Source organism: Magnolia sinica, chromosome 8 (assembly GCF_029962835.1).
Source record: "Magnolia sinica isolate HGM2019 chromosome 8, MsV1, whole genome shotgun sequence".
NCBI classification, from domain to species: domain Eukaryota; kingdom Viridiplantae; phylum Streptophyta; class Magnoliopsida; order Magnoliales; family Magnoliaceae; genus Magnolia; species Magnolia sinica.
This window is the reverse complement of record NC_080580.1, coordinates 22,943,767-22,969,561: the sequence shown is the minus strand read 5'-3', so window position 1 is coordinate 22,969,561 and position 25,795 is coordinate 22,943,767. Positions and strand designations below refer to the sequence as shown.

The 25,795-nt window shown below is 38.8% G+C and overlaps 1 protein-coding gene across 1 annotated transcript in view; it reads right to left on the bottom strand.

Moving 5' to 3' along the window:
* Positions 1-3,401: 3,401 nt before the first annotated feature.
* Positions 3,402-25,795, bottom strand: part of LOC131253082 (DNA polymerase alpha catalytic subunit) — a 36,449-nt gene continuing 14,055 nt past the window's right edge. The window contains exons 5-31 of the mRNA XM_058253909.1: positions 25,414-25,478; positions 16,655-16,745; positions 16,346-16,534; positions 16,007-16,170; positions 15,740-15,854; positions 14,558-14,737; positions 14,333-14,446; positions 13,502-13,621; positions 13,097-13,411; positions 12,831-12,923; positions 12,277-12,395; positions 12,109-12,181; positions 11,916-11,972; positions 8,899-8,991; positions 8,424-8,546; positions 8,234-8,331; positions 8,104-8,149; positions 7,423-7,536; positions 7,240-7,323; positions 6,331-6,444; positions 6,163-6,252; positions 5,432-5,508; positions 5,117-5,339; positions 4,972-5,025; positions 4,405-4,524; positions 3,966-4,040; positions 3,402-3,865 (exon numbers count right to left, since the gene is read on the bottom strand). Coding sequence (XP_058109892.1) covers positions 3,719-3,865; positions 3,966-4,040; positions 4,405-4,524; positions 4,972-5,025; positions 5,117-5,339; positions 5,432-5,508; positions 6,163-6,252; positions 6,331-6,444; positions 7,240-7,323; positions 7,423-7,536; positions 8,104-8,149; positions 8,234-8,331; positions 8,424-8,546; positions 8,899-8,991; positions 11,916-11,972; positions 12,109-12,181; positions 12,277-12,395; positions 12,831-12,923; positions 13,097-13,411; positions 13,502-13,621; positions 14,333-14,446; positions 14,558-14,737; positions 15,740-15,854; positions 16,007-16,170; positions 16,346-16,534; positions 16,655-16,745; positions 25,414-25,478 — 3,153 coding nt within the window. The 3' untranslated portion in view covers positions 3,402-3,718. The remainder of the gene's footprint in view (positions 3,866-3,965; positions 4,041-4,404; positions 4,525-4,971; positions 5,026-5,116; positions 5,340-5,431; positions 5,509-6,162; positions 6,253-6,330; positions 6,445-7,239; positions 7,324-7,422; positions 7,537-8,103; positions 8,150-8,233; positions 8,332-8,423; positions 8,547-8,898; positions 8,992-11,915; positions 11,973-12,108; positions 12,182-12,276; positions 12,396-12,830; positions 12,924-13,096; positions 13,412-13,501; positions 13,622-14,332; positions 14,447-14,557; positions 14,738-15,739; positions 15,855-16,006; positions 16,171-16,345; positions 16,535-16,654; positions 16,746-25,413; positions 25,479-25,795) is intronic.

The following is a 25,795-nucleotide window of genomic DNA, read 5'->3' as shown; positions in this document are numbered from 1 at the left end:
CATCCATTGTGTCTATCGGCTGAGGTTATGTACAATGTCATAGATGAGGAATCTCCCCTAAAGATATAGAAGAAGCTAGAAATCTTATATATGTCGAAGTCCCTAACAAATAAGTTGTTTGTGAATATACAACTTTTCAAGCTAAATTTGAATGAATGATCGAATTTCCTAGAGCACATGAACTTATTTATTAAGTCACGTAGTGAATTGGAAAGGCAAGATGGTCTAAGAAGAAGACAAAGTGGTGTTACTTCTAGTATCGCTTCCCGCGTCATACGACAATCTCGTCACTACTCTGTTGTATGGGAAGAATATAGTGAAGCTTGAAGAAATCATTGTAACTCTCGTTTCTAATAAGATGAAAGTACTATCTAAGGGAGAGGCATGATACTTTGTGACCTTCATAAATAACTACTCAAGGAAGGTTTGGGTCTACTCTATGAAGTATAAGCCTGAAGTTTTTACCAGGTTTAAGTAATGGAAGGCAAAAATAGAGAAGCAAACCAAGAGACGGGTCAAGTGCCTCAAGCCAGACAATGGTACGGAGTACAAAGAAAAGAAATTCATGAAATTCTACAAAGATCAAGGCATCACAAGAAACTTCTCAACTCCAGGAATCCTATAGCAAAATGAGGTGGTATAGAGTATGAACAAAACTTTGTTAGAGATACCGCAAAGCGCATGGATTTACAATGGTGTTAGATTTGAACAAAACTTTGTGGCTTGGGTTTACATCATTGTGGTATGATAAGGAGCTAGTTTACTCCAACATATTGCATTTAGAAGAAGAGAGAGGTATTGTTAAATTTATTTTACAAGGAACGTGTGAGTAATTTTAGAATTTTACAAGAAGTCTAGAATAAGAGTTCCTCTCTCTCTCTTTATATATATATATATATATATATATATAGTGTGTGTGTGTGTACACGAACCGAGCTACCTCGATTAGCTCGCTCGACACGAATCGAAAAAACTTGATTTGACTCGGTTCCTCTCTCTCTCAACTTGGCTGAGTTCGAGCCAAGTTGAGCTGATTTTTTGAGCTCCAAAATGAGTTCAAGCCGAGTTTGAGCAGGCCCCAGCTCGACTCGACTCGGATCGAATCTAGCTCGAATCGAACTTGGATCAAACCAGTTAGGTGACTCGGTTACTTTGCCATTGATGTTGCTCACCAACTGTTTGATAAAATGACTCAACGAAATGTGGCTGGTGGCAAGGAAGGTATGTACATTAAACAAATACCCTTTTTCTCTTTGTTTTTCTTGGTTTTTATGTTGCTTACAAGGTGTTTGATAAAATACCTGTAAAACCATTGCCCCTGTTTGTAAAACAGTGGAATTTTGAAGTTGCAGTTCATGAGTTTGTGGAAATGCCTCAATGGCGAACTTAGGTCGATCTTGGCTCGAACTCAGCCCGAGCTAGCCTGAGTTGCTAACTAAACCGAGCCGAGCCGAGCCGAGCCGAGTTCGAGCTAAGCTCAGCCAGTGGCGGAGCCGAGTTGAGCTGAGGCCAGCTCGACTTGGTTCAACTCGATGTACACCCCTATATATATATATATATATATATATATATATATATATATATATATATATATATATATATATATATATATATATATATATATATAGGCTCACCTACGCTCCTACGCATGTGCGCACCTTTGCACACGTGTCATGAGCGTCTAATCCGAACGGTCCATAAGATGCGGAATCCCATGAAACCTCAGGGGACGAATTTTCACCCTGATCTAAGATTCTAGTGGGCCATAGCAAAGAGAAATGTAAATCAAGGGAAGAAACTATTTTCATTTTTCATGGCCCACCAAAGTTTTGGTTCAAAGTAAAAATTGGTACCAGGGGGGTTTCATGAGGTTCTGCTTCATGTGGACTATTTAGAGTTTCAAGACTCATCACGTATGATGAGTTCTCAAAAAAGTTCGTAGGACGTCTGTGCAAACTGGTTCACAGCTATATATATATATTTGAACTAGTGTTAAAATTCTTGTGAGTCTACGACCGGGCCAAGAGTAAGGACTCAGTCCTTTCTAACCATTTTATATAAATAATTGTCTTTGATGTGACCGTCCATTATATGGGCCTACCTTAGTCCTTTCTAACCATTTTATATAAATAATTATCTTTGATGTGACCGTCCATTATATGGGCCAACCTTTGATGTGTACCACCTATCATGTAGGGCCCACCTTTTATATGGGTCGTTTATCACATGGGCCTACCGTAAAGAAATTGTAAAGAGAAGAGAAGAGGAGAGTAAGATGGAAATTACTTGGAAAGTTTAAGGATAAATTTGTCTAAAAATTAGTCCAAAATATCTACCCGCTTAAGCCAAATAACCCCTCTAACTTACAAAATCGAAGTTTATTTGATACTTTCTAAACAAATAAACACTTTTATTAGACTTTTACTAAACAGTCTAAGAGCTTAGATTTTTAGAAATAAGCCAATAAGCTTTTATTTGTAAAGATGCCAAACACCCCCTTAGTTTTGTTTGGTCCACCCTTAATATCTACCGTCGATATGCAGCTAACCTTTGATGTGGACCATTCATTTTGTTGGGCACACCTTGGCCCAATCTTAAGTGTGAACGTCCATCGTGTGGGGCCAACCTTCAATGTAGACCATCCACCTTACTAGCCCCACCTATGTGGACTATCCATCATGCAAAGCCCACCTTAGATGTGAGCCATCCATTATCTCAGACATTGAATGTAGCCCTCCATCATTTGGCCCAACTTTGAAGTGGGTCCATTATGCAGGGCCCACCTTAGATGTGGACTATTGGTTATTGACAGACCTTGATGTGCAGTCCTCATGTGAGGCCCACCATCATTGTTATAGTCCCCCATGTGAGGCCGACCTTCAATATCCACTGCCCATCTTGTGGAGCCCACCTTTGATGTGGACTATCCATAATACAGAGCCACTTTCAATATGAACTGTCCATTGGCAGAGAGATGAGAGAGTAGAAAAAATAAAAGTTGAAAATCAAGAATTTTTATTGATGCCTATAAGTTACTTTTAAAGGGTGCTCGCAAACTAAAGTTAATTTAAAAAAGCAACTTCTTTTCCACCGTAAGAGATAATAAAAACAAAATAATAATAATAATAATAATACTTGTGAAGTGGTATCCAAGCAGGCCCTTTAACTAGAAGTAGGAAAAAAAAAATCTCTACAGAGACCACGTTGTGTTGAAAGTCACTTCCTTATATAATTGATCATGTTGGACTGCAAATAGTGGCCCACTCTTTATGCAATCATGATCCTCCATGATCAAAGATGATGATCCATGCGAAATAGCCTGAAAATCTTGGCCTATGAACACCATGATCATGGGCTACTCGAAGATCAATGGTGAAGATGATTTTGTCCACAATGAATGCTGCATCATATTCGTACTAAAACGCTATTTTACAGGAACACTGGACTTGTTCAAATACAAGATGGTCGTTTGGGAAAATGCCTTCTAAATCTTCATGACAAGAGCTCGAAGACAGTTGCAACGTCAAAAGAATAAAGGGCTCACCAAACATTTCCACATGATAAACTACCAAAATGCTGCCCATATTTATAGCAGCAGTAACTGGACATACAACATTTACAATTTCAAAGGACCATATGCATGGCAAGCCAGGAACTTGAACAAATGCTGAGATTTTTGCAGCACCCAACTGGAAAGTGTTGAGATTCATCTATCTAATCAAACGGTCACAGAGAGATCGTTGAGCTGAACCCACCCATAAGCACATCGGTCTCTGATCTTCTGTATGGTGGAAGATGCCAATTCAGTCACTGGCCTGATTCTTGTGATTTCTTTCTCTAAGGGCACTCTAGAGCTGTACTCCAACTGCAACCATCAATAACAAGATGAGAAACTACCGGAACTCCTTTGTGCTTAGACAATGTAGTGGTGAAATAAACACCAGGACATTAAATAGTAAAACTACCTTCTCGATGCATCGATCGGTATCCAACACGTGGCAAAAATATGAGAGCTGCTTGTATAGATCTGCCTCCGTATACTGGGAAACAGTACCGACCCATTCGTCATTTCAGAGAATAGAACAACAAGAAAAGGTATTGTATGCTGGTGTCCATAAAGGCAGTTTCTACACAGAAATGTTAGTGGGGTGGGCCATTCCCATATCTCCTCCATCAGATGATCCTAACAATCTGATGAAAATGGATAACTACGAAAGATAGTCTTTGGGGTATCCTGTGACCCACCACATGAATGATTTGGAACACGAATAGATGGGACCCCATATATATTCCCTTGAAAGAAAATGCTGGATTAGACATTTTATATTTCCTTCAACAAGACGAGCATTATTAATCATGTAAATAAGATTTGAACAGTGAAGGATGCAATCACATGATCCTGACCTGTCGTATGAGATGCCCGTTACAGCGAGGGTAGTTCGGACAGATTGTTCCTCTTTCTGAATCATCAATCACCCTCAAATTCAGGCTGCGAGTAGTGTACTTGCACATTTCATCATCACACTGGTAAGCAAAATCCATTGTCAAATTTCACAAAGTCAAGAATCTGAGACACTAATTCGTGAAACATTACAGGTTCACCACCAAAACAATTTTCTATGGAAGGAGCTCCAGCATGGAAACTTGCAAGAGCAACCATACAAATCACCCTTAACTCATAGATGCCAATGGCATGTCAACAGGTTGCTATGCCATAGCCTGATAACCACACCAGATGGCTCATCATGCAGGCCACACATACATTGCGTATAGACCATCAGTCATTTTATTAACTGGCCATTCTTTTCATACACAGCCCACTAGGTAACCTAACCAGCCTGAATTTCGGGCTATGCAATGCACAGTGGGTCCACCAGATGAACGCACTTGTAGCATGGGGTGGGAAGGATTCAAAAGCAAGTAGCCATTGCAATTCAGTGAGAGAAAAAAAGGGCACAACTCAATACATACTATCATTAAGGCCAAGTAGTATGTGGAGATAAACTTCTCTGCCTGCCTTTTCACCTGCGAACCAGGCAAATGAAACAAATTAAGGAGCACTGCTTGGCAGATAGGTTGGGTCAAAATTTTAGAGCATAATGCATCCATTGATTACCTGGTTAGCTATCATGACTGGAGATATTCTATTTCCATCTCCCTCATCTGGGCATCTTGGACAGCGCATTCTACACCAGAAACTACTGCTGGGTTCCTTCTCTGCCTGTGAATCTGTGGGGTTTTCATTGCTTGAATTAAGTACCAAACTGGACACCGCAGAACATTCAAATGTGCTAGAGCAACTGGGACATGATAACCACAGAGGCTCACAGCCTTGATATCTGCAAGTTTCGATTCATTGTAACATGCATCTATTAATCCTTTAAACTCTTACGTGAAAACTTCCAGCATTTTATATCAGACAATCAATTACCTCTCATCATCATCTGAGATGCCCAAAAGAGTGCTGGACAGATCTTTGCTTGCATCTTCCATTGTTTTATGTTGGAACTAAGAAAAATCACAATTTGTTGTGTCAATAATATAGTCATTTAACTCCTGCTGCTGGGATGTGACGCAGGACAACCACTTGCTCTAAAAGCTCAAACTGATAGAGCATGGCAAATCAATCCCTTTATCCCATAGCCCAGGCCCCACATCCCATAGGTTAGGTCCTCGGCCGAACCCCCATCATAGGGCCCACATCACATGAGTTCCGCCTCACATGAGCCACCCACCTCACACGGGTGGCGCCCGCCTCACACAGGCCGCCCACCCTAAGTGTGCCCCTGCATCCCACAGGCCAGCCTACTCGAGCCCGGTGCGAAAATGGCCCTACATTAGTAGGGTCATGATGAGCCAGCTGGCCTGTCATGCTTCGATGAGCCAATAGGGCCCGGCTGGCCAGCAGGCTTCTGCCAGCCATACTGGGAAATTAGGTCCCATTCTTAGGCCCTGGACCCCAGGCCTGATTTTTGGAGATAATAAATAAACAGGCTAGTCCTGGATCCAGGCCTATTAATAGCTGAAATGGGCAAGGTCCAGGCCTGAATTTAAGGTCCAAATAATAAATGGGCCCGTCCACTGGACTTGGCCAGTTTTCCAAGCCACTCCACTGACAGCCCCACCATGGACCATATCTGGTTGGCTTAGATAGAGACTCACCTTAGATGAATCAAGTCCCAGACAATCAGCCAAACGTGCTGGACTAGTACCCTGAATTGAAGCACAAAGGCGTGATACCACAGGATGAATCTGTAAACATGGTGGTAGTTAGAACATGCCACTGTCAGAAGATTGAGGAATTGATTTAATCCATTAAAGCAGGCAAACCTGTTGTGACAAGTAATAATCGATGTCAATCATCCAATTTCCATTGTCTTTTTTCAGCTCATCAGGATGCCTAGCCCTTTGAGCTATTCCTGGTGTAGAACCAGAACCTGTGCCCTGCCATTGCGAGCTTCAGGTTAAAATAAGGTATTGTTGATAACACTATTACTACGCCATCATGGATGGGCATTTTGATTTTTTCAGTAGTCATTGGCTATTTTGTATTTTTTATTCAAATAAAATACAGCTAGCAGTTGTTCCAAATAAAACATGTAGTTGTCATGTTCAAAACCATATCTAATCATTTTTTTCTTCACTGGATAACAAGAAGACAAATTCTGCAAAACCTGCAAGCAGCCATTGTGTGGGCATCCAAACCATGCATCACGCACGCAGAAATTTGAAGATAAGTTTGCCTAACAAATCAGACCACTACACTCATCAAGAGTACCACACGTGTATGACAAATGTGCACAATTAGCATTTTTTAAAAGATCCTTTGTTTCCCTGCACGTGTGGCCCACCTAATGAATCAAGCAACCTGCATTTCATGCCAGTTGACCCACCTGATGAAAAGTATAGATGTTCAACATGTGTGTCAGGTTGATAACACGGCCATGTGTAGGGATTACACATGCAAAGTGTGTGTGCATGTGGGGGCTCAGCCAAGCTCAAGAAAGACTGATAATCAGTACCCATGCTTCTGCCTACCAATTTACTAATGATTCCAACGTGAACATGCTAACTGATAATAAGTACCCATGCTTCTGCCAACCAATTTACCGATGACTCCAACATGAACATGCTAAGTTGTAACCATTGGGCAACGCACATTATTGAAAAAGATACTACTAGAACAACTTTTGTAGCATAAGTTAGTAACTAAGGTAAACATCAAATGACAGATAATACCTGCTGACAGCATATGATATAAGGGACCGTATCACCAGCGGAGCAGCCAGTCGAATAACCACTTTGCTTCAATCTTAGTGCCACCTAGAGAAAGGTTACGAGAACAAATTAAATATGCACGTGAAATAAAGAACGAGACAAACAGTCAACCAACCAAAGACATGGCAACGAAGATAGCCCCACCTGCACGTGAGGCTGATTTTTAGCATCCGGATAGTCTTCTGGTGGTTTGGTCAAGGTCTTTGTGATAACATATTTCTCTAGTGCTATGTCACCATTCCTCATCTCCTCCTGAACCTGTTTGATGCAAAGTATAAATGATAAAAACAGCTTTTGTAAAATTCACTCTACCTCTGCTTACTTTCTCAATAGAGCAGATGAGGTGGTCATTAGGCATGATTGCAATACTCTTTAATCCGTTGTACCAAACTATGCTACTGTAGAGACAGCTCTAAGCACCCTGTTGTTCAACCTTCCACAGTGCCATGCACAAAGTACAGGCTGGTCGTCAGCTGAGCCCCACTGTATATTGGCCAGGAAATCAGGCCAATCTGGTAATCAGATGGGCTTTCATGAAAATGTACTTCAGATGTGGACAGCTGTTCAATATTTCAACCATCCATTTCTTCATAAACATGTACTTCATCAGATAAAGGAACCTCATTTTCTGGAACCACACATACAGGGCAGGACACACCATATGAATGACATGATATTGCACACATGCCACATTGGCATGTGTGTGGAGAATAGGATATGGAATCCTACTCTTTGGGAGCATCCATCACATCTCCAATGATAGTTAAAATCTATTGAGCAGACTTCAGACAATGTCTGTAATGCATGTATGATATGATAGTCTACCTTCATAAGAGAGCTATGTATCAACTCCACAACATCTTCACATGATCTGCAACCACATAAATCATAAATAGATGTAAGTAAATTCATGAAACAAGGAAACTGTAGTGCCTAGAAATATTTAAATGCATACCCTCCAGATAGTATTTGACTGAGGCAAAAATCACCAAGTTCTTTAGATAGCAAACTCCAATCACGACGAACCATGTCAAGACCCTTACGTTCAATGACCTGCATGCATGTAAAGGCCACAAGTCATACCTTAGGACAGCAAACAAGATCCACTTCCAGAATCACAAGAGGTAAAAGTATTTGACTCAGACCTCATATGGTTCCCCGTCTTTAAACTGCACTTTGACAGCTGCATATTTCTTTTTCTTGAGAAGTAGCATTCTCTTGTATAATCCATCAAGATCAATCTCTAAACATCGATACTTCTTGTTGACCTAAACACAAAAAGTGGAAGTTTACAATGCAGTAAAATAGGACCTCAAAAATATTGAATCATCATAGTCACCGTAGCCTTGTCCCAGATAGTTGGGGCTGGCTACCCCAAAAATATTGAATGAACATACAAATAGGGAGACTTTACACTGCATTTTTTATAATACAACCCTTCACTTTTGATAATTACAGCATGTCTGCATGGTGCCGGATCAATATCAGGTGTAAATGTCATCTCCAATAAGAATACTCTAACCACAGTGCTACAAAACTTTCAACCATTGTCTTCTTAGCTGCTGATTAGCAACATACATTTTACTCAAAACTAACTTTTAGTTGAAACATGAGCCTTACCTCTTGAATGACCTTTCCTGCAATTGTTTTGGCTTTGGTGATATCATCAAGTCCACTATAAATCATAATTGAGTCTGTATCACCATAGATCACCTGCCATATGCAATAACATATGTTGTATCTTTAACCAAATACATAATATGTTTAATGAAGTTTCTAGAATATTACATAACTCATCTTGCCACCATCTTTTATGAGGTCTATCAAGGGAAAGAGACAGAAAACAACAATTATCTGACCCTCAAGGCATCTCAAAATAGCCTCCGCAGCAACATGACAGTTGCTCATTTCCTTTATATTTATGATTTATAAAAACGAAACCATTAAGAGATGAGAAAATAGGGTGGAAAAGGCTATGTTGTGAGTAGCATAAGAGTGAACTGCATGTGAGGATAATTAATCTTGAATGGCAAATTATCCTGCTTCTACATTGCAATTTTAACTATTACCTGCGGTCATCCAAAAATCCTGGATTTTGGGCATCCCAGTAGGCACTTTTTTGTTTTTTTAAAGATCCTAGTAAGCACCTTTTCTCCACTAAAACAATAGGACAACCGTAAAGCCTATGATACCCAGACATTTTTTCAATATATTATGTTGAACAAGTGTCTTACACTAACCATAATGCGTGCATATATTGTGAATGGTTATTTTTATGGATCAGTACTCTTGATCAGCTGTCTACCACCGTTGAGCTTATTTTGCACATTTTCCATAGTTCTGCTATTGAATATAACCTTATAAGCTTGCTTTTATAAATAATGTGTATGATAAAGCCTCCCAGAGTTGGAGAGCTTTTTCTCAGTTAATGAATATAATTTGAGGATGCTTAAACATTGTAAACATTAACAGTTTCGTTAGAATTCACATGTATAAAGAATACATTGTTTAATAAAACAAAAAATTAATAGAATAGGTAACATGGATTAAGTGAAAATCACAAACTAAACAAGGATAATCCATATCCATATCTGTGTCATGGATTTTTGAGAAATGGAGAGCAGTATCCTTGCTCTTCGATCCATGTATGCATCACCAGTTTTTCCGTATCGTGCGATATCACCAATATATCCCATGATATATCAGTTACTACAGCTGCGCGATAGGAAACCCAGGTTTAATATCCATTTTTCATGGTGATATTGTTATATATCATGAATATCATGATATCTTCCAATATATCCACACTCCTTTATAAATTCTTAAGTATCGTGCGATATATGGATACCGAGTGCGATATTGAAAGGGATAAACGAAAACCGGTGTTGTTTTATCTGGAAAATCTTCAAAAATTCAAAAAAAAAAAAAAAAAGATTTCTTTTTTTGCAAAAAATAAAAAAGAAACTTCCTAGTACACATCGTAAAGTGATTTCGACTAGTCCATTCTAGTTTATTGGAAGAAAATCTTCAAAATTTCTCCTAAATCGCGATCAAAAGCTTCTTGGGGCCGGATTCTAAAAGGTGCATATTTTTTAGTTTTAATTCGTTTTTTTTTTCTTTTATACGTTGTAAATATAGTCAAATAGTAGGAAATTCATGATTCTTTATTTTTTGAATTAAAATTTATGAAATTGGGGCTTCAATTTCGAGATTTGGAGGAGATGAGCGGAGTTGCGAAAAGATGGGAAAAAAATTAAAGCTTCCCCATTTTTTTTCCAAATTTGTTGCAATCTTAGTGTCCAAATATGGAATCAAACATGTATGTAACCCGATCTACACATTTTTTTTTTGGAAATTTAGGGATTTTTCAAAAATAATAATAATAATAATTTTTTATAAAAGATAATTAAATTTTTTTTTTTTTTGAATTCCACAAGCATATTTCTAGTTTTCTACGTCTTTTGCTTTTGAATGTAATGCTTGTGTTTCCTTACATGTCTTCTTACATCTATAAATTTTATGAATTGACTTTGAATATAGTTGCATCAGTTCAGTTAGACAGTGCATAGATTGGGACCTTATACAAAGGAAACCTATTTTGTGCACTTTGTTTTTTTAAGTGTTTATTCATGTCTTTTTTAACAATCCCTTTAGTTTCATTGAAAAATTCGACCAATTTCCCAATGTTTCCTCATGTTCCCCAACAACAACAATAAATTACGCAATACAACTAATATATCCTATTCGATAACCGATATGTATCCATATCCCAAGGATGGGATGCATTACGCAACAACATTGCGTATCACCATCCATATTTGGGCATATAGCTTAAATCAGGATCAACATCAGTTTAAGTGCCTTCCCTTACCAATGCTCCTAGAAGCAAACAAGCATCACGAGTAGGGTTGTACACGAACCAAGTTAGCTCGATTAGCTTGCTCGACTCGACTCGAAAAAGCTCGATTCGAGTTGGTTCGGAACTGAGTTCAAGCTGAATTTTTTTAGCTCGAAAAAATTTCGAGCCGAGTTCGAGCTTGCCCAAGCTCGACTCGACTCGGATCGAACCCCAACTTGAATCGAACTCGGATCGAACCAGTTCGGTGACTCGGTTACTTTGATATTAATGTTGCTCACCAAGTGTTTGATGAAATGACACAGAGAAGTATCGGCTGGTCGCAAGGAAGGTATGTATACGAAACAAATACCATTTTTTCTTGATTTTGATATTGCCTGTAAGGTGTTTGATGAAATACCTATAAACAGCTGTTGTTGTTTTACATACAGTAAGAAATTGAAAGTGCACTCCATGTGTTTGTGAACATGCTGCACAGGCTCGATCTTGGCTCGAACTCGACTCGAACTGGCCCGAGCTGCTGACCGAACCGAGTCGAGCTGGCCAGTCAGGCTCGAGGACCGAGCTGAGCCGAGTTCGAGCTGCGGTGAGCTAGTGGCCGAGCCGAGTCGAGCTGTGACAAGCTCGACTCGGTTCGACTTGTGTACACCTCTGATCACAAGGCAGCATCAGCTATTGTACAATTAAACATATGGTGCGAGGCACAACTAATGGAGATGGTCATCAACTTGCAACATGAACATAGAAAGCACTTCAAATGAATTGTAGTGAGATACAGGACCTCTAAATTCAAGTTATTCTGAACAAGATCAACTGTACTTTGTAGGATCTCCCTTCCCTGCAAAAAACAAAACAAAACATGTTCTTAGATAATTGTAACCATCACTCTCACCCTTCCAGTCAACAAGTTATGTGTGCAAATGAGTGAATCTTGATACAGTTTCATTTTAGACAACATAGCAGATACTTCTTACTTGGAGTGTTATGAGCTCTGCGAGTGGCTTTGCGTAAAATCTTGAATTGGAAAACCCTAAGCATCCATATATACTGAGTTGCAAGTCATTTAGATGAAAAGTGTCAGGAAAATTGAATGAAGTAAAGTGAGAAGGAAAATGTCCCAGTGAGGAATAATGAGTGCAGACCTGTTTGCAGTAAGCTTCAATGCTTGCTGCTGAATATCAAGCTGCTGAAGCCTGATACCAGAGGCGGTCTTGAGCCAATTCTTAACATTTCTCCTCCTCTCAACTAAGTTTTTCAATAACTGAAAGACCAAAGTGCTGAAAATATAATTAACAAGAAAGAGAGTGGAGCAAAATGCAATCATACTCTCAATTGGAAACTTCAATAGAATTTCATAGTAGAGGTTGGATCAGTGTGTGCATAATGCAGCCCCTCCACACACCGCCGCACGCAGTGAACTTCCAATCTGCCCATCAGTAGGCCCCACCAAGTAGATGCCTTGGCTGAAAAATCAACTTGGCCAAGTGCGTACATGTGTGTTTCCTTACATTTGTACCACCCTGATTTTGAACTGGGCATTACTCAATGGGACCCACCTAATGGATGTCTTGGATCTCATATGTGTGCCACAATGGCACTACTTGCTAGCATGTAGTTGTAGATGAGCTAGGAATAGGATATACATGCGTGCGGAATTAGAATTATGATTAATGTCACCCAAACTTTAATTGTATACCTTTGGCAAAACACCATCTGTTTTAGAAGATGGTAAACTGGGAATTGACCCATCACGAGATCTTTCAACGGTTGTGAAACAGATATTGTACTCCTGCAGAACATTTGATGCAAATTAGTTGGAAGATGGAAAAGTAATCACAGCCGCCACCTAAAATTCAACAATATTACATTCAAAGGAAATATCCTGTTCTTGCCAAGAGAAACAAAGATTAGCTGCAAGAGAACTTCTATAGAAAGCTGATAGTGAATTAAAATGTGAATAACCTGAATGATTGAAGGGTAGAGACTATTGAAGTCCAGAAGCAATACAAACTTGTCATATAAACCTTTCTTTGGTTCCAAAACCAACCCACCAGCATAGGAAGGACCTTTTTTGCCTTTCACCTTATCCGCATCATCCTCAAAAGGCATGTCCTTGACATTTGAATCATGACCATCTTCACCCTCTGTGCTATTGGTTCCTCTCCTTTTTGCTGAGTTTGATTCCTTCCCACGTGCGGAGATCTTATCTGGGACAATATATTTCTTTGCATGAAATTCATGCAACAAAAGATATTCCACTCTCTGAGCCCGAGCACCCTGAAGAATGAAGCTTTGGACGTGAAAAGCCATCTCTTGGTTGAAGGCCTTGGATATGGTGTTCAAACGAAAGTAATAAGAGTAACTCACCTGGAGAGTTTTACCCCAGAGATTGCCACTTATATTAGTCAGCTGTCGTGTCAGGGGAAGAACACTCAAATGAAACATTAGTTCCAGAGATAGCCAAGCATCAGTCTCCCCATACTCAACCTGATTCCACCATTATGATCATCATTCAGTACACAAACAAATGTTTTCAGGTGACAACTAGTCTAGCAACACACACACACAAATGCTTTCAGGTGACAGCCAGTCCAGTAACACACAGCACAACACACACACAACACTAAATGCATGTAATTAAGGTGTGAATCAGAGATTCTGCCATGCCCAGTTGAAGAGGCCGGGTAAAAGAGGCAGACTGGTGTCTGATGGGCAGCCGATCATAAACTTTTCCAATCTAACATTTAAAAGTCAAATAATTAGGAAAGGCTAAGATGATGATGATGACAACAACAACAACATGTGATTCAGTAATTAACAGATGAATGAAGCAGAAAAAATTGCTGATTTGTCCACTCACACTCATCTATATAGCAATATACATAGCACAACTCACCCGTATAGGTGATATTCATTGTATGACTTGCTCAGATCATGCTGGAATCATGCATATTAGAGTTTCAGACCAACTAGGTATGACGCATCAGAGTAGGATCTATATCAGTGATACAACTCAGACCATAAACCAAGTCAGGCACTGAAACCACTCTTTTAGCCTGTGAAATTACTCGAGTCAAAAAGGTGACTCAACTCAATTTTCAACTGATTCGAGTTGACTCAGCCAAGCTTTGAGACAACTTGATGCGTTCAGAACTACAGCAGAAAGACAAGAGAGTAAAGCTCAATGCAAGAACCTACAAGTTTCAGAAGCGATCCTGAAGTTTGGAACATGGCAGGGATATCATTTGGAGTTATCTCCTTCCTGTCTTTATTCAGTTGTGTCTTTGCAAGTTGTGTCAAAGAGTAACTGACCTAGAAAACGGATCCACATCACAAAACATAAAACGTATCATGCCTTTGTCCACATCACAGGAACTTAAGGGTCAGATTAACAAATAAATAGTAAATGTCAATCAGGTGTACCTCCTTCAAGAGATCCCGCGAACACAAAAATGTATCACATAATAGCCGACCTGCAATACAAGACATGATTCCTGGACTTGCCCCAGACCCAAAAATGGCATTTCCTCTCGTAAGCTTAGGCATCATAGATCGCTTGAGACGACCAATTTTGGACCACATGCTGCTTGGCACCTTGCAAGCCTGGATGATCAAGCAATAAAAAGCCATCCTACCAGAAAATTTGGAACCCACCTGTTATCAAGTGGATTCACCTGACTGCATAAAAAGCTTGCAAAAGGTAGATAGAAAGCTAGTTCATTTTTTGTGGGTGTTCAACAGGACTGAGATGCCACTGGTATTTTGAAGGAGCCATACTACCTAACTGCGCTCATGTGAAAAACCGATTGCTCCATCTAACAAGGGTTCCTTTTGTATTGACCAAAATACCCCTAGAAACCCATTGCATAGGTGGACCAATTAGTGGGCACATGGGTGGGTCTTTCCCATGTACATGATGGGCTAACCGATGTAGTCTAGGACTCTTGGGTGAACCCCAGTCCACACATGTAAAGTTTAATACATTTAGGTGGTCTTGATGGGCCCAATCTATATATACACATGCAATAAGCCCCAGGAGCTCAATCCTCTAGTTGGTTGCTATTTTTAGGCTTTTCGAGCGTTCCCATGCTTTATGGACCCTACAACTATTTGATTGGATATTTAGTCTTATTAGGCTAACACCCAATTTTTAAGGAGGTTTGGTACATGAATAGGGGCAGACAGCTGTTTTTATAGGGCTTCTGTAGGTGTTGGAAAGTCTTTTGGGTTTATTATTGGTTACTGAGTGGAACCCACTCGTGTTAAGCATGTTAGGATGAAAACAAAAAGAAATATAAATTAATTTCTTCACAGATAGGATTCCTTCTGTAAGGGTATTGATTTAAAATAGTCTTCGGAATAGCTTAGGTGTCATGTTATTACAGTAAGTGTTTATCAATAGAGGAGATCTAGATGATCTTGGCCCATGCTAACTAGAGCAAAACTTGCATATGGGATTCAACATACTAGCTGATTGGAATCTTTTTCCTTTTCTTTGTTAATTCATAAAACCTTCATGTGTGTGTGTGTGTGTTGATGAGCAATGTGGGTCTGGTTAAGCCTCAATTTACTGGAGAAAAAATAGTTTAAATAAAAAACCCAAACCTGAGCTCTTTGGAGAAGGATGTCCAGGTCAAAGCCAGAAATGTTGTGTCCCACAAGAACATCACTGTCCAGTTTGTGCAGTTCGAGCATCAAACGATTTATCAAAGCCCTTTCACTGTGAAAAGAAAAGATGAAAAATAGAAAATAGTCTTCAATGGATGCAACAAGGAAGAGATTGTAGCACAGGAAAGCTTACAGTTCATGAGTAAGGCTAGAAATGAATGAACCAAAAAATGGCAGTAAACATAATATATGGCAGGAACATGCCTGCTCTCAACTCCAAGAACATTGAATGAAGCCTTTGAATTTCTATCAGCAACCTCTTTTGTGAAACCCATGGGAAATATGCCTCCTTCCGGCTTTCGCACAACAGTAAAATGGCTCAGTACTCCCGGTCTCTTCCACTCCGATGGCAACATTGGACCATCAATCTGAAAATGGGTATTAGGAGTGTAACTTCTTTATAATTGGCAAAATAACATGAAAAAAAAAAAGAAGAAGAAGAAGAAGAAGAAGAAGAAGAAGAAGAAGAAAAGAAAGAAAGAAAGAAAGGGAGGAAAATGAAAAACATTAATCAGTAGAAATACGATTAAGCATTTAATGTACCTTTGCCTTCTGGCAGCAGATTACTGATGCAGAGACTATTTCATTCCCATTATGCTTTTCGTGGATAATTGTTTTTAGATTTATTGCTGCAACAATTACTGGAGGGATCTCTAGCACCGTCTTTGAAGAAGTTAATGTCAGAACGTCCTTAGGACGATCAACAGTAATTTCAAATTTGCACCAGCTTACCTGTTGCACGAGTAACTGAATTTGTTATATTAAACTGATCATGTGAATATTAAGAATCCCGCATTCCATGCCAACCATTTACAGTAAACAGTACACAAGTCTGAGAGTTGAAAACCTCACCCGTTGAGGGGAAGGACAGCTAACAAAGTTTGTAACTGATAACCAAGAAGGCCCCTTTATTTTCCTTTTGACCAAAAACAGCTCCAGAGCACTGCATAGCATGATATGAATCATTTTTCCCCTTAAAATATGCATGTAATGAGTAGCGAATCAAGCAGTGGATCAATTAAAAAATAAAACTCACCATTCAGATATAATGCTATTTCTAAAGGTTAATAAAAATGCATGTGTAAATAGTTAGAGAGCTACAGTTCAAGAGCAGAAAACACACAAGTGCACAAAACCACATCCTAGCACAGTTCTAAAGAATGTTATGTAACAATTCAGTGGCAGGAAAGATAAAAGGAAATGAAATACCAAGTACAAAGCACAGTTCTAAAGAATGTTATGTAACAATTCAGTAGCAGGAAATGAAATACCAAGTACAAAATTATGAAATTGAGATGCAACCATATTCTTCTTCATCATCATCATCTAACCCTTATCCCAATTAAATGGGGTTGGCTACATGATTCCTATTCTGCCATTCCGCTCTATCGAGAGCCATAATTTCATTTAGACCATAGGTTATGAATTCTTTTCTCTCTACCTCCCCCCATGTCCTTTTAGGCCTTCCCCTCGCCCTTTTAAAGCCTTCAACTTTCACCACTCCTAATTGGCACAGTTCTTGGTCTCAATTGCACATGACCAAACAATCTAAGTCTACTTTCCCGCATCTTGTTACCTACCCGCATCTTGTTACCCATTGGTGCTACTCTTTAAGTTCCCTCAAATGCATTCATTTCTAATTCTATCTTTCCTCATCTTGCCACTCATCCATCTCAACATCTTTAATTCAGCTATACATCCCATGAACATGTTGTTCATTAATTGCCCAACATCTTTCCCACAAAGCATGGCTGGTCATATAGCTATCCTATAAAATTTTCCCTTTAGTTTGAGTGGTACAAGACGATCACAAAAAACTCTAGAGGCATGTCTCAATTTCTTCCACCTAGCACAAATTCTATGGGCAACATCCATCTTAATCTCTCCACTCTAATGAATTATCGACCCGAGATATCAAAAGGGGTCACTTTAGGAAACTTCTTGGTCAACGATCTTAATTAATTCCTCATTTTCAATCATATTGTTACTAAAATTGCACTCCATATACGGTATTTTAGTCCAACTAATTTTAAATCCTTTATATTCTAAAGCACCTCCCCAAAAATCTAGCCATGTGTTTATGCCCTCCCTTGTCTTGTCAATCAAAACTATGTCATCTGCAAACAACATAGACCATGCGATTTGTTCCTACAAATGCCTCGTTAACTCGTCCATTCCCAATGGAAGAGGTGCATGGTTAATACCAACTATTGGTGCGAGCCTACAACAATTGAGAACTCACTTTTCTCCCCACTAGTGGTCCTCACATTTGTTACCACTCCCTCATACATATCCTTAATCATGTCAATATATCCTCTTGAAATTCCTTTCCAAACTTTTTAGAGACCCTATCATGTGCTCTCTAAGTTAATAAAGACCATGTAGACTGTAAAGATCTTCCTCCTCTCCCTACATTTCTCCATCAATTGTATAAGAATGAAAATAACTTCAGTGGTAGACCTCTTGACATGAAGCCAAACTTATTTTCTAATATATTTGTCTCATTCCTTAGATATTAAACTCAAACAATTCAAAAGCACTCTTAAAGAGCTCTAAAAAAAAAAAAGAATAGAAAAAGAAAGAGAAAAGATCAGTTCATCGTTAAACTGATGTTTTGACATGAAGTAAATTTACAATTACAATTTTAGATGCAACAGATGAAGCTCGTTTAGTGGCATTCAACGCATCATCCCCAATTGGTATATGAACTTCATTGGGGAAAGACAAAAGACTAAAGATGTATCACAATTAATTCTGCAACAAGATAAGCTACTGTACTATTCCTAGTCGAAGATAGACGGGCTAATCTCGGTAATAAGAATTGAACCAACCTACCACTACTCAATGTGTCCTCCAACCAAAAAAAAAAAAAGTAACTACCCAACAAAAAGAACACCCCCTCTTTAAGCTTAGGCAACACCGTGGAACCATACATCCCGTAGAGCAAAGAATCCCTAACCCACCATTCCCCTTCTTGTACCGTGTACTTGCTCGCAATCATCTCTCCAATGCCTCCCTTCTTCAATGCCAAACCTCCATAGCCATTTTCCAAGGAGAGCCAAATGCATCCCATCCATATCTCTCTCCAAAGGTGCTTGGCTGGCTTACCAATGAAACGGGGAAGGCCAAGTAAGTACATATCTTGAATTGGCCAGCTTACCTCCATGGTTGTAACCACATCTTGAATTGTGATGTATTTTCTTAAAATACCTAGTGTTTGATAGTGGCTTCATGTTTGCATTTAGGCCCCACTTTTTGTATCAAACTTGAGGGCTAGTAGGGATTGGCTACTACTATGTTTAACAGTTCGAAGGTGATCTCTTAATCTTTGAGTGTCCAGACAGGAAACCATAAAGAGAGTTAGGGTATGCTCGGATGTACATCAAGATGATGAGAATACAAACTCAACCTTTTATTGTGTTGTGTTGTGATTATTGTCTTATGTGTTTAGTGGGAAAGTTGGTAATAACTCCTATCAATATATAAGTGCTGAAGTCATTTGATCTTAGGTGGAGCATGTAAGCAAAATAGTACTTTGCACACCTTAGAGCTCTAATCTAGTAAGAGTGCCTCAAACTGTCTCTTAATATAAATATCTTACGTTTTTTTTTTTTTTAGTTGTTTAATATTGTATCAAAGAAAATTAGATCCCATTAACTTTGTTTATTTGGTCTATTCTTCGTTGTTTTTACCCAAGTGACCAATATGCAGGCTACTGAAAAAATCCCCACGATCAACCACTTCAACATCCTCGATTTTGCCTTTGCCACACCCTCCATTCTAATCTTTCTCCATTCTTACTAATCAGCACTCATCTCACTACTGCCAACAAGTTTCTTTTTCTTTTTTTTCTTTTTTTTGTAAAGGTCCAGTGCTAGCAAGAAGCCCATCATCCTTGTAAACATTATCGTCACCACTATTGGAGAAGCGTATCTTCATGATGGATCACTATCCAATGAAGAGTCGTTATCCACCACCATTTTCACCTTTTTTGTTGTGCATCACTTTTTCAATGTCACCATTGACCAACAGTGTGATCACCATAGTGGATCTTTATGAGATTCTTTGGGAATTGTTAGGGTCAATATCAAGGTCCCAATTCAGTGTATCGGGTACCTTATCATTCATCATCAATACGGCCCCGTATTGCCCTATATCAGACTGCTTCAAGCTAATACCGAAAGAGATAGCCATATCGTTCATGAATGATGCCAGCACATATCAGTCGATATGTACCGATTTCAAACAATATAGATGTGGTTCGGGTGCTACTCTTTTAGGGTTTGGAAAGGGAGAGAAGGCCTGGGTGGAGGGCTAACAACGTTCTTCTACTTCGATTTCTTCACAGTTCCAATTGATCTTTTTGTTTTTCTTCTATGATGTTAGTCTTGTTAGGCTAATGTCTTAGGTAAGGCTAAGGGATGAAACCTATAATTTATTTTGATGTTTATCTTACTTTGATTCAAGTTTATATTGAACTTCATTGATTTCTAGTTTGATTTGAGGAATATATTTAGTTTTCTATGATTTATTGTGCCTTTAATACAGTAGATTCTGTGGAGGCTTTTGATGATATCTTCTTCATCTATTTTAAGTTGTGGAGATTGGTAAATCATGTTGTTCACCATTATCTCCTGGGCATGGTAGGATGATGGAATCCCTTCCAATCAATGCAATGGATCTTTCTAAAATAGGTGTTTCAATCTTGCTTCTACTCAACGCACAAACTACTAGACAGAATGTTGAACACAACTTAACATGGAGGTTTTCAACCAGCTTTGGAACTTTCCCCTTTACATTGATCATTGCTTCCTTTATTGAGCAATTTTTATTATCTGTTGTGGATATAATTCATTCACCTGTTGTGTAATATTCAACCCAATGTCTTTGAAGATTTTGCATGTGAATGACAGTTTGTGGCTTGATGGTTGTCAAGTTTGGTTATCACCTCTATCTTAAAAGAAGATTCAATGTACATTGAAGCTCAATATAAAAAGACTACAATTAAGGATCTTGAACCCAACCATGTTGTGTTTGAGAGGGAGTGTTGAGAATACAAACTCAAACCTTCTATTCTGTTGTGTCTTAGTAATCATCTTGTGCTTTCAGTCCAAAGTGGATACTTTTGGGCAAGTGGGTTCTACTTCAATCCATATAAAGGGGCTCAAATCACTTATTCTTGTGCGGAGTGTGCAAGCAAAATGGATACATAATCCACACAAGATTAGATGACTTGAGCCCCTTTAAATAGATAGGAGTTACAACCCACACATTGGGACTACACTCACAGTCACAAGGTGTTGAGTAGCAAATATTGCATATTTCCCCCAGTTTATATCTTGGTTTTATGAACATGATAATGCTTAATGGGTATATTTTATACATGTTTGTATTGCAAGGTGAATCTGAGAGCTTGGATTGAAAAAAAAAAAATGTTAAAAGCATAGATTTGATGCTCAAGAATCACCAAGGCAAGGGATAGATCTTAGGAAACCAAGATTGAAAATTTCAAGACCCCGAGATTCAAGAAAACCAAGTGGAGAAAGAAGGAAGTCAAAAGTGCAAATTGCAGAAATTCACAGAATCGGAACTTCACTGTCTAATGACATCGAAGAATTACATGAAATCAAGTTTGGTTGCTGAACAAATTGGATACATTTCTCGATGACATTGAACCCATGTTCGCCCATGTTCGATTGCTCGAAGACCAGTTTGATGACATCGAAGGCCGTTCGATGACATCAAGATTTTTCAAGATTTCTGGAGCAACTCGCTAGAACACTTTGGACACATTCTCGATTGATCGAACACCTTCGATGACATCGAAGGTTTGTTCGATGACATTGAAGGAATGTTTGATGATGTGAAAAGTTACGCAGTGCGAAAGGCGTTACGCAGTGCAAAAAATGCGCGATTTCCAAATTCAAGTTACGTTTGATGACATCGAACGCGTTACGCAGAGTGAGTAAATTTGAAGCGGTTTTCAAAGACGGTCGGACAAAGGCTATAGATATGGGTTCTTTGAGGAGTTTTAACGATAAATTAAGTTTCAAGAAGCAGAGCAAAAGGGTGGAACAGCCTCCCAAGAGTGTCTTTTTTCTTTATTTATTTTTCATGTTTTCTTTAAGGGTTTTAATTCCAATCATGTCTATAGTTGGCTAAACCTCTTAGCTAAGGCCAAGAGGTGAAGCTTGTAGCGTGTTGGGATGATTTTCTTGCTTTGATTCTTGTTTTTTCTTGAACCTCATTGATTTCTAATTTGAATTTAAAGAATATTTTCAATTTTCTATGATTTATTATGACTCAAATTACAATAGATGTTGTGATAACTTTGAATATCTTCTTTTCCATTATGAGGTTGTGAGATCGGTAAATCATGTTGTTCACCTTCGTCTCCTGGGCATGGTAGGATGATGGAATCCCTTCCAATCATCATAATACTCCTTCATGTGTAACTAGGTCAATGAAAAGTTCAGATTTGGTTAAATTGCTTCATCTTCCAATTGGATAAGATAGGACTCCAATTCCAATTGTGTTTCTTGAATCAAGTGAGGTAGCATCCTGATAGCTACAAGTGGATCCTTGGCGCTCTAGTTTCCTTTTGATTATTGAAATTTCATTCACAATTACTCTCTTTTATTCCAGATTTAGGTTTAGATCTTATTCTAGTTCTAGTTCTAGTTGTTTTAATAATACGTACAAGTTTAGTCCCTATGGATTTGACCTCGGTCTCACCGAGTTATTACTACATCGCCTCCCTACACTTGGGGTTGTGAACACAAGGCAATAAACATAACATACAAAGAAATAGAATGTTGAGTACTCTCAACACTTCCCTCAAACTCTAACAAGCGGTGGGGTTCTAGATCTTCAATTGCAGCTTGTCTTTAGATTGAGCTTTCAACATACATTGAATCTTTTCTTGAAAGGTGGGCCATACAAGGAAGAGAAATGTTGTTTCCAAGAGAAAGAAAAAGGAAAAGAAGTTTCCATTGTTTGTTTTTCAATAAAATTTCCTTCAAATTTGGTGCCCATCTTCAAATCTATCATTTGGCAAACTTGGTAGTCAGAGGCACATACAACATTGGCACATATCACATGTGGGAAACTTGAAGATAGCCAGTCGCACATGGGGCACAAGTGAAACATTAGCGCATGGCATATGGGGTGCTATTGGCAGTAGCATTTACGTAGTACTTGATGGATAGTGGCACACATAGAACATTGGCACATGACATATGTGGGGTGCTTGAAAATGGATGGCGGAGCATGTAGCACATGTGCGACAAGATAATATGGACGGTGGTACATGTGGCCTATATGAGGTGCTTACAACACACCGACTCATTGGAACATGTGGCACATATAGGGATTAGGGGGCTAGAAGCTAGATAGAGTTGCATGTGGCCCATGAAGATGAATAGTGGCACATTGGCATGTGGTACGTGGCACATTGGCACATGTAACATGTGGGGCGTTTGTAAATTTGTAAATTCTGGCTTCGGCCTTTAGCTATAGTATAATCATCATTTCAAAAAACAAAACATATGTGCGGCATTTGGAGATGGATGGCGTCATGTCTGACATGTGGCATATTGACACATTGGAAATCCTTTCCTATGAGCATGCAAAACACTGTTTCTTACAGGCGGAGATGAGAAAATAAATGAGCCATTTCCCAAGAAAATTTTCACCATGGGAAAATGCCTTACAAAAAAAAAAAGTTTAACAGAAAAAGAAAAGTAGTTCATGGGAAATGACCTTTTTCTTTCCCTCTCTACCAATCCAAACAGGCCACAAGAGAAGGGATCGAGGATGGACTGTTTGTCATTAAATTAATTTTTCAAGGATTGCTTCAAAATAAAAAAATTGTTACTATAGGTGGAAAACCAGACAAATGATCACTGACCCATTCGGGTTTCAATTTCCACACCACATTAGACGCTTGTTGGACTAAAAAGTTCACCCCATTGAACATTTGACCAGATGCCTATTTTGTATGCTACCTACTTTAGGCCCAGTATGTACGTAATGCTAATGGCAATTTGGCAGCATTTGCAAGCTGTCAATGATATCACTAAAAGCACCTTGTGGGACGTGCTTACCATAACTTTCAATCAAACCAAGCTTCTCTCATATTGAGCAACATTTGGCTCACAACGGAACATGACTCAATGCTATCTTGAGTTGTTGAGGAATTTTATGGCCCACAAATATTGCTATATCAACACCTTAATTAGCTGCAACATGTCAATCTAGGATAACAAATATAACTCCAAGATATCACTGGCCAGTTTTTTCCTGGAATGGGTGTTACAGCCCCATATCGCGAAATAGGTCCCACCATTTTGTTACATAATGGTCGTTACAGCCATTACATGACATTTTTTAATACTGTGTAAATGAAGGACATAAAAGACAAACACATTTGTCATTTGTTATCTGTGAAATTTATAGGATTCTTTAATCAGGTGCTTGGAATAGTTAACGTGAAACAAGGGCAGCATTTAACTACAGAAAGGTACAGGGTCTAGTTGGAGTGCACGTACAAGTGGGATGAGAAGAGAAGAAAAATCTGTAATCCCCAGCATAATTCAGGTACATAAACAATGTACACAGAGCTTTGGCAATGCTTGTGTTTATGCTATTTTGGAATTCATTCATATATAATTGCCATTTGAGATACTATTTTGGTCCCAAATGTACAGGAATGATCTTGCTCCTTCTAGTGATGAAGGCTATAGGATTTCAGTCTTGTTAAATAAACGTTTGCGAAGAAAAATACAAGATCAATAAAATACTAAGCATCTTCATGTAAGAAATAACTATAAGATTCTCAACTTCAACAGCCTCCAAGTTTGGAGACCTTGGCCTACAATTACAAGGCTTCCTACTTAAAAGGGAGTATCTTCACAAAGTTATTTTTTTCTTTTCTCCAATTAGCAAATCTCTATTTTTTTTAATGCACGTTGTTACTTTTATTTGACTCAAAAGTTAATAGAACAGGAGTTATCTTCAATAGAGTGTATTCTTAAGGAAGCTTGATTGTAAGAAATAAAAATTGTAACGTAAAGAATCATGTGAACTGCAAATGTATCAGAGGTACAGGTACTACACACTGTAAGAAATAAAAATTGTAACATAATATATATATATATATATATATATATATATATAGAGAGAGAGAGAGAGAGGCTCCCACAGCTAGTTGGCGTGTGGGGCCCGCCATGGTGTTTGTATGACATCTCGGCCTCTTGCAAGGTTGCCCCACCATGAAAATGGAATGCCCCAAAAATCAGGTCAATCCAACCATTAGATGCACCCTATGTGAATGTGGAGTTTTTTTGGGTGGTTGTTCATTGTTTTCTATAGTGTGCCCCATCTGATAGTTGGATCCACCTGACTCTTGGGGTGTCCCATTTTCATGGTGGGACAACCTTGTTGGACAAGTAAGATGTCATATTATACAAACACCATGGTGGGACCCAAACACCAACTAGTTGGGTGTACAACTAGCTGTGTTGTGTGTGAGCAATTCTCATGTGTGTGCATGTGTAGGGAAGATAGGCAAATAACAAAACATTGTAAGATCCCATTGTGATTGAATATACCTGCTATGACTACCAAGTAGAGCAAAGAAATGCTCTCCTTTCAGATCCAATGGAAGTGGTGGATCCTGCATTTGTTGAATTCAACGTCAGTGCTCCATAACTCATAACGATCATGCCATATAAAGTTTAGAGAAAGTTATATACTATTTCTGCACGTAAATTCCATAAGGATGGTGGGAGCAACCTTCATAGCAAGGGCAGTTCATTTATCAAAACTGCAACGTCCAACACCCATGTCTGATGTCACTAACATGTCAGACACACATTGACAAACCTATGAGGATCAAAACGTAATCTATTTTATGTTGTACTTCAGCAGTACTGTGTAATACTCGTATAGTTTTAATTTATTTCTAGCTATCTTATGTATTTTGAAATAAAG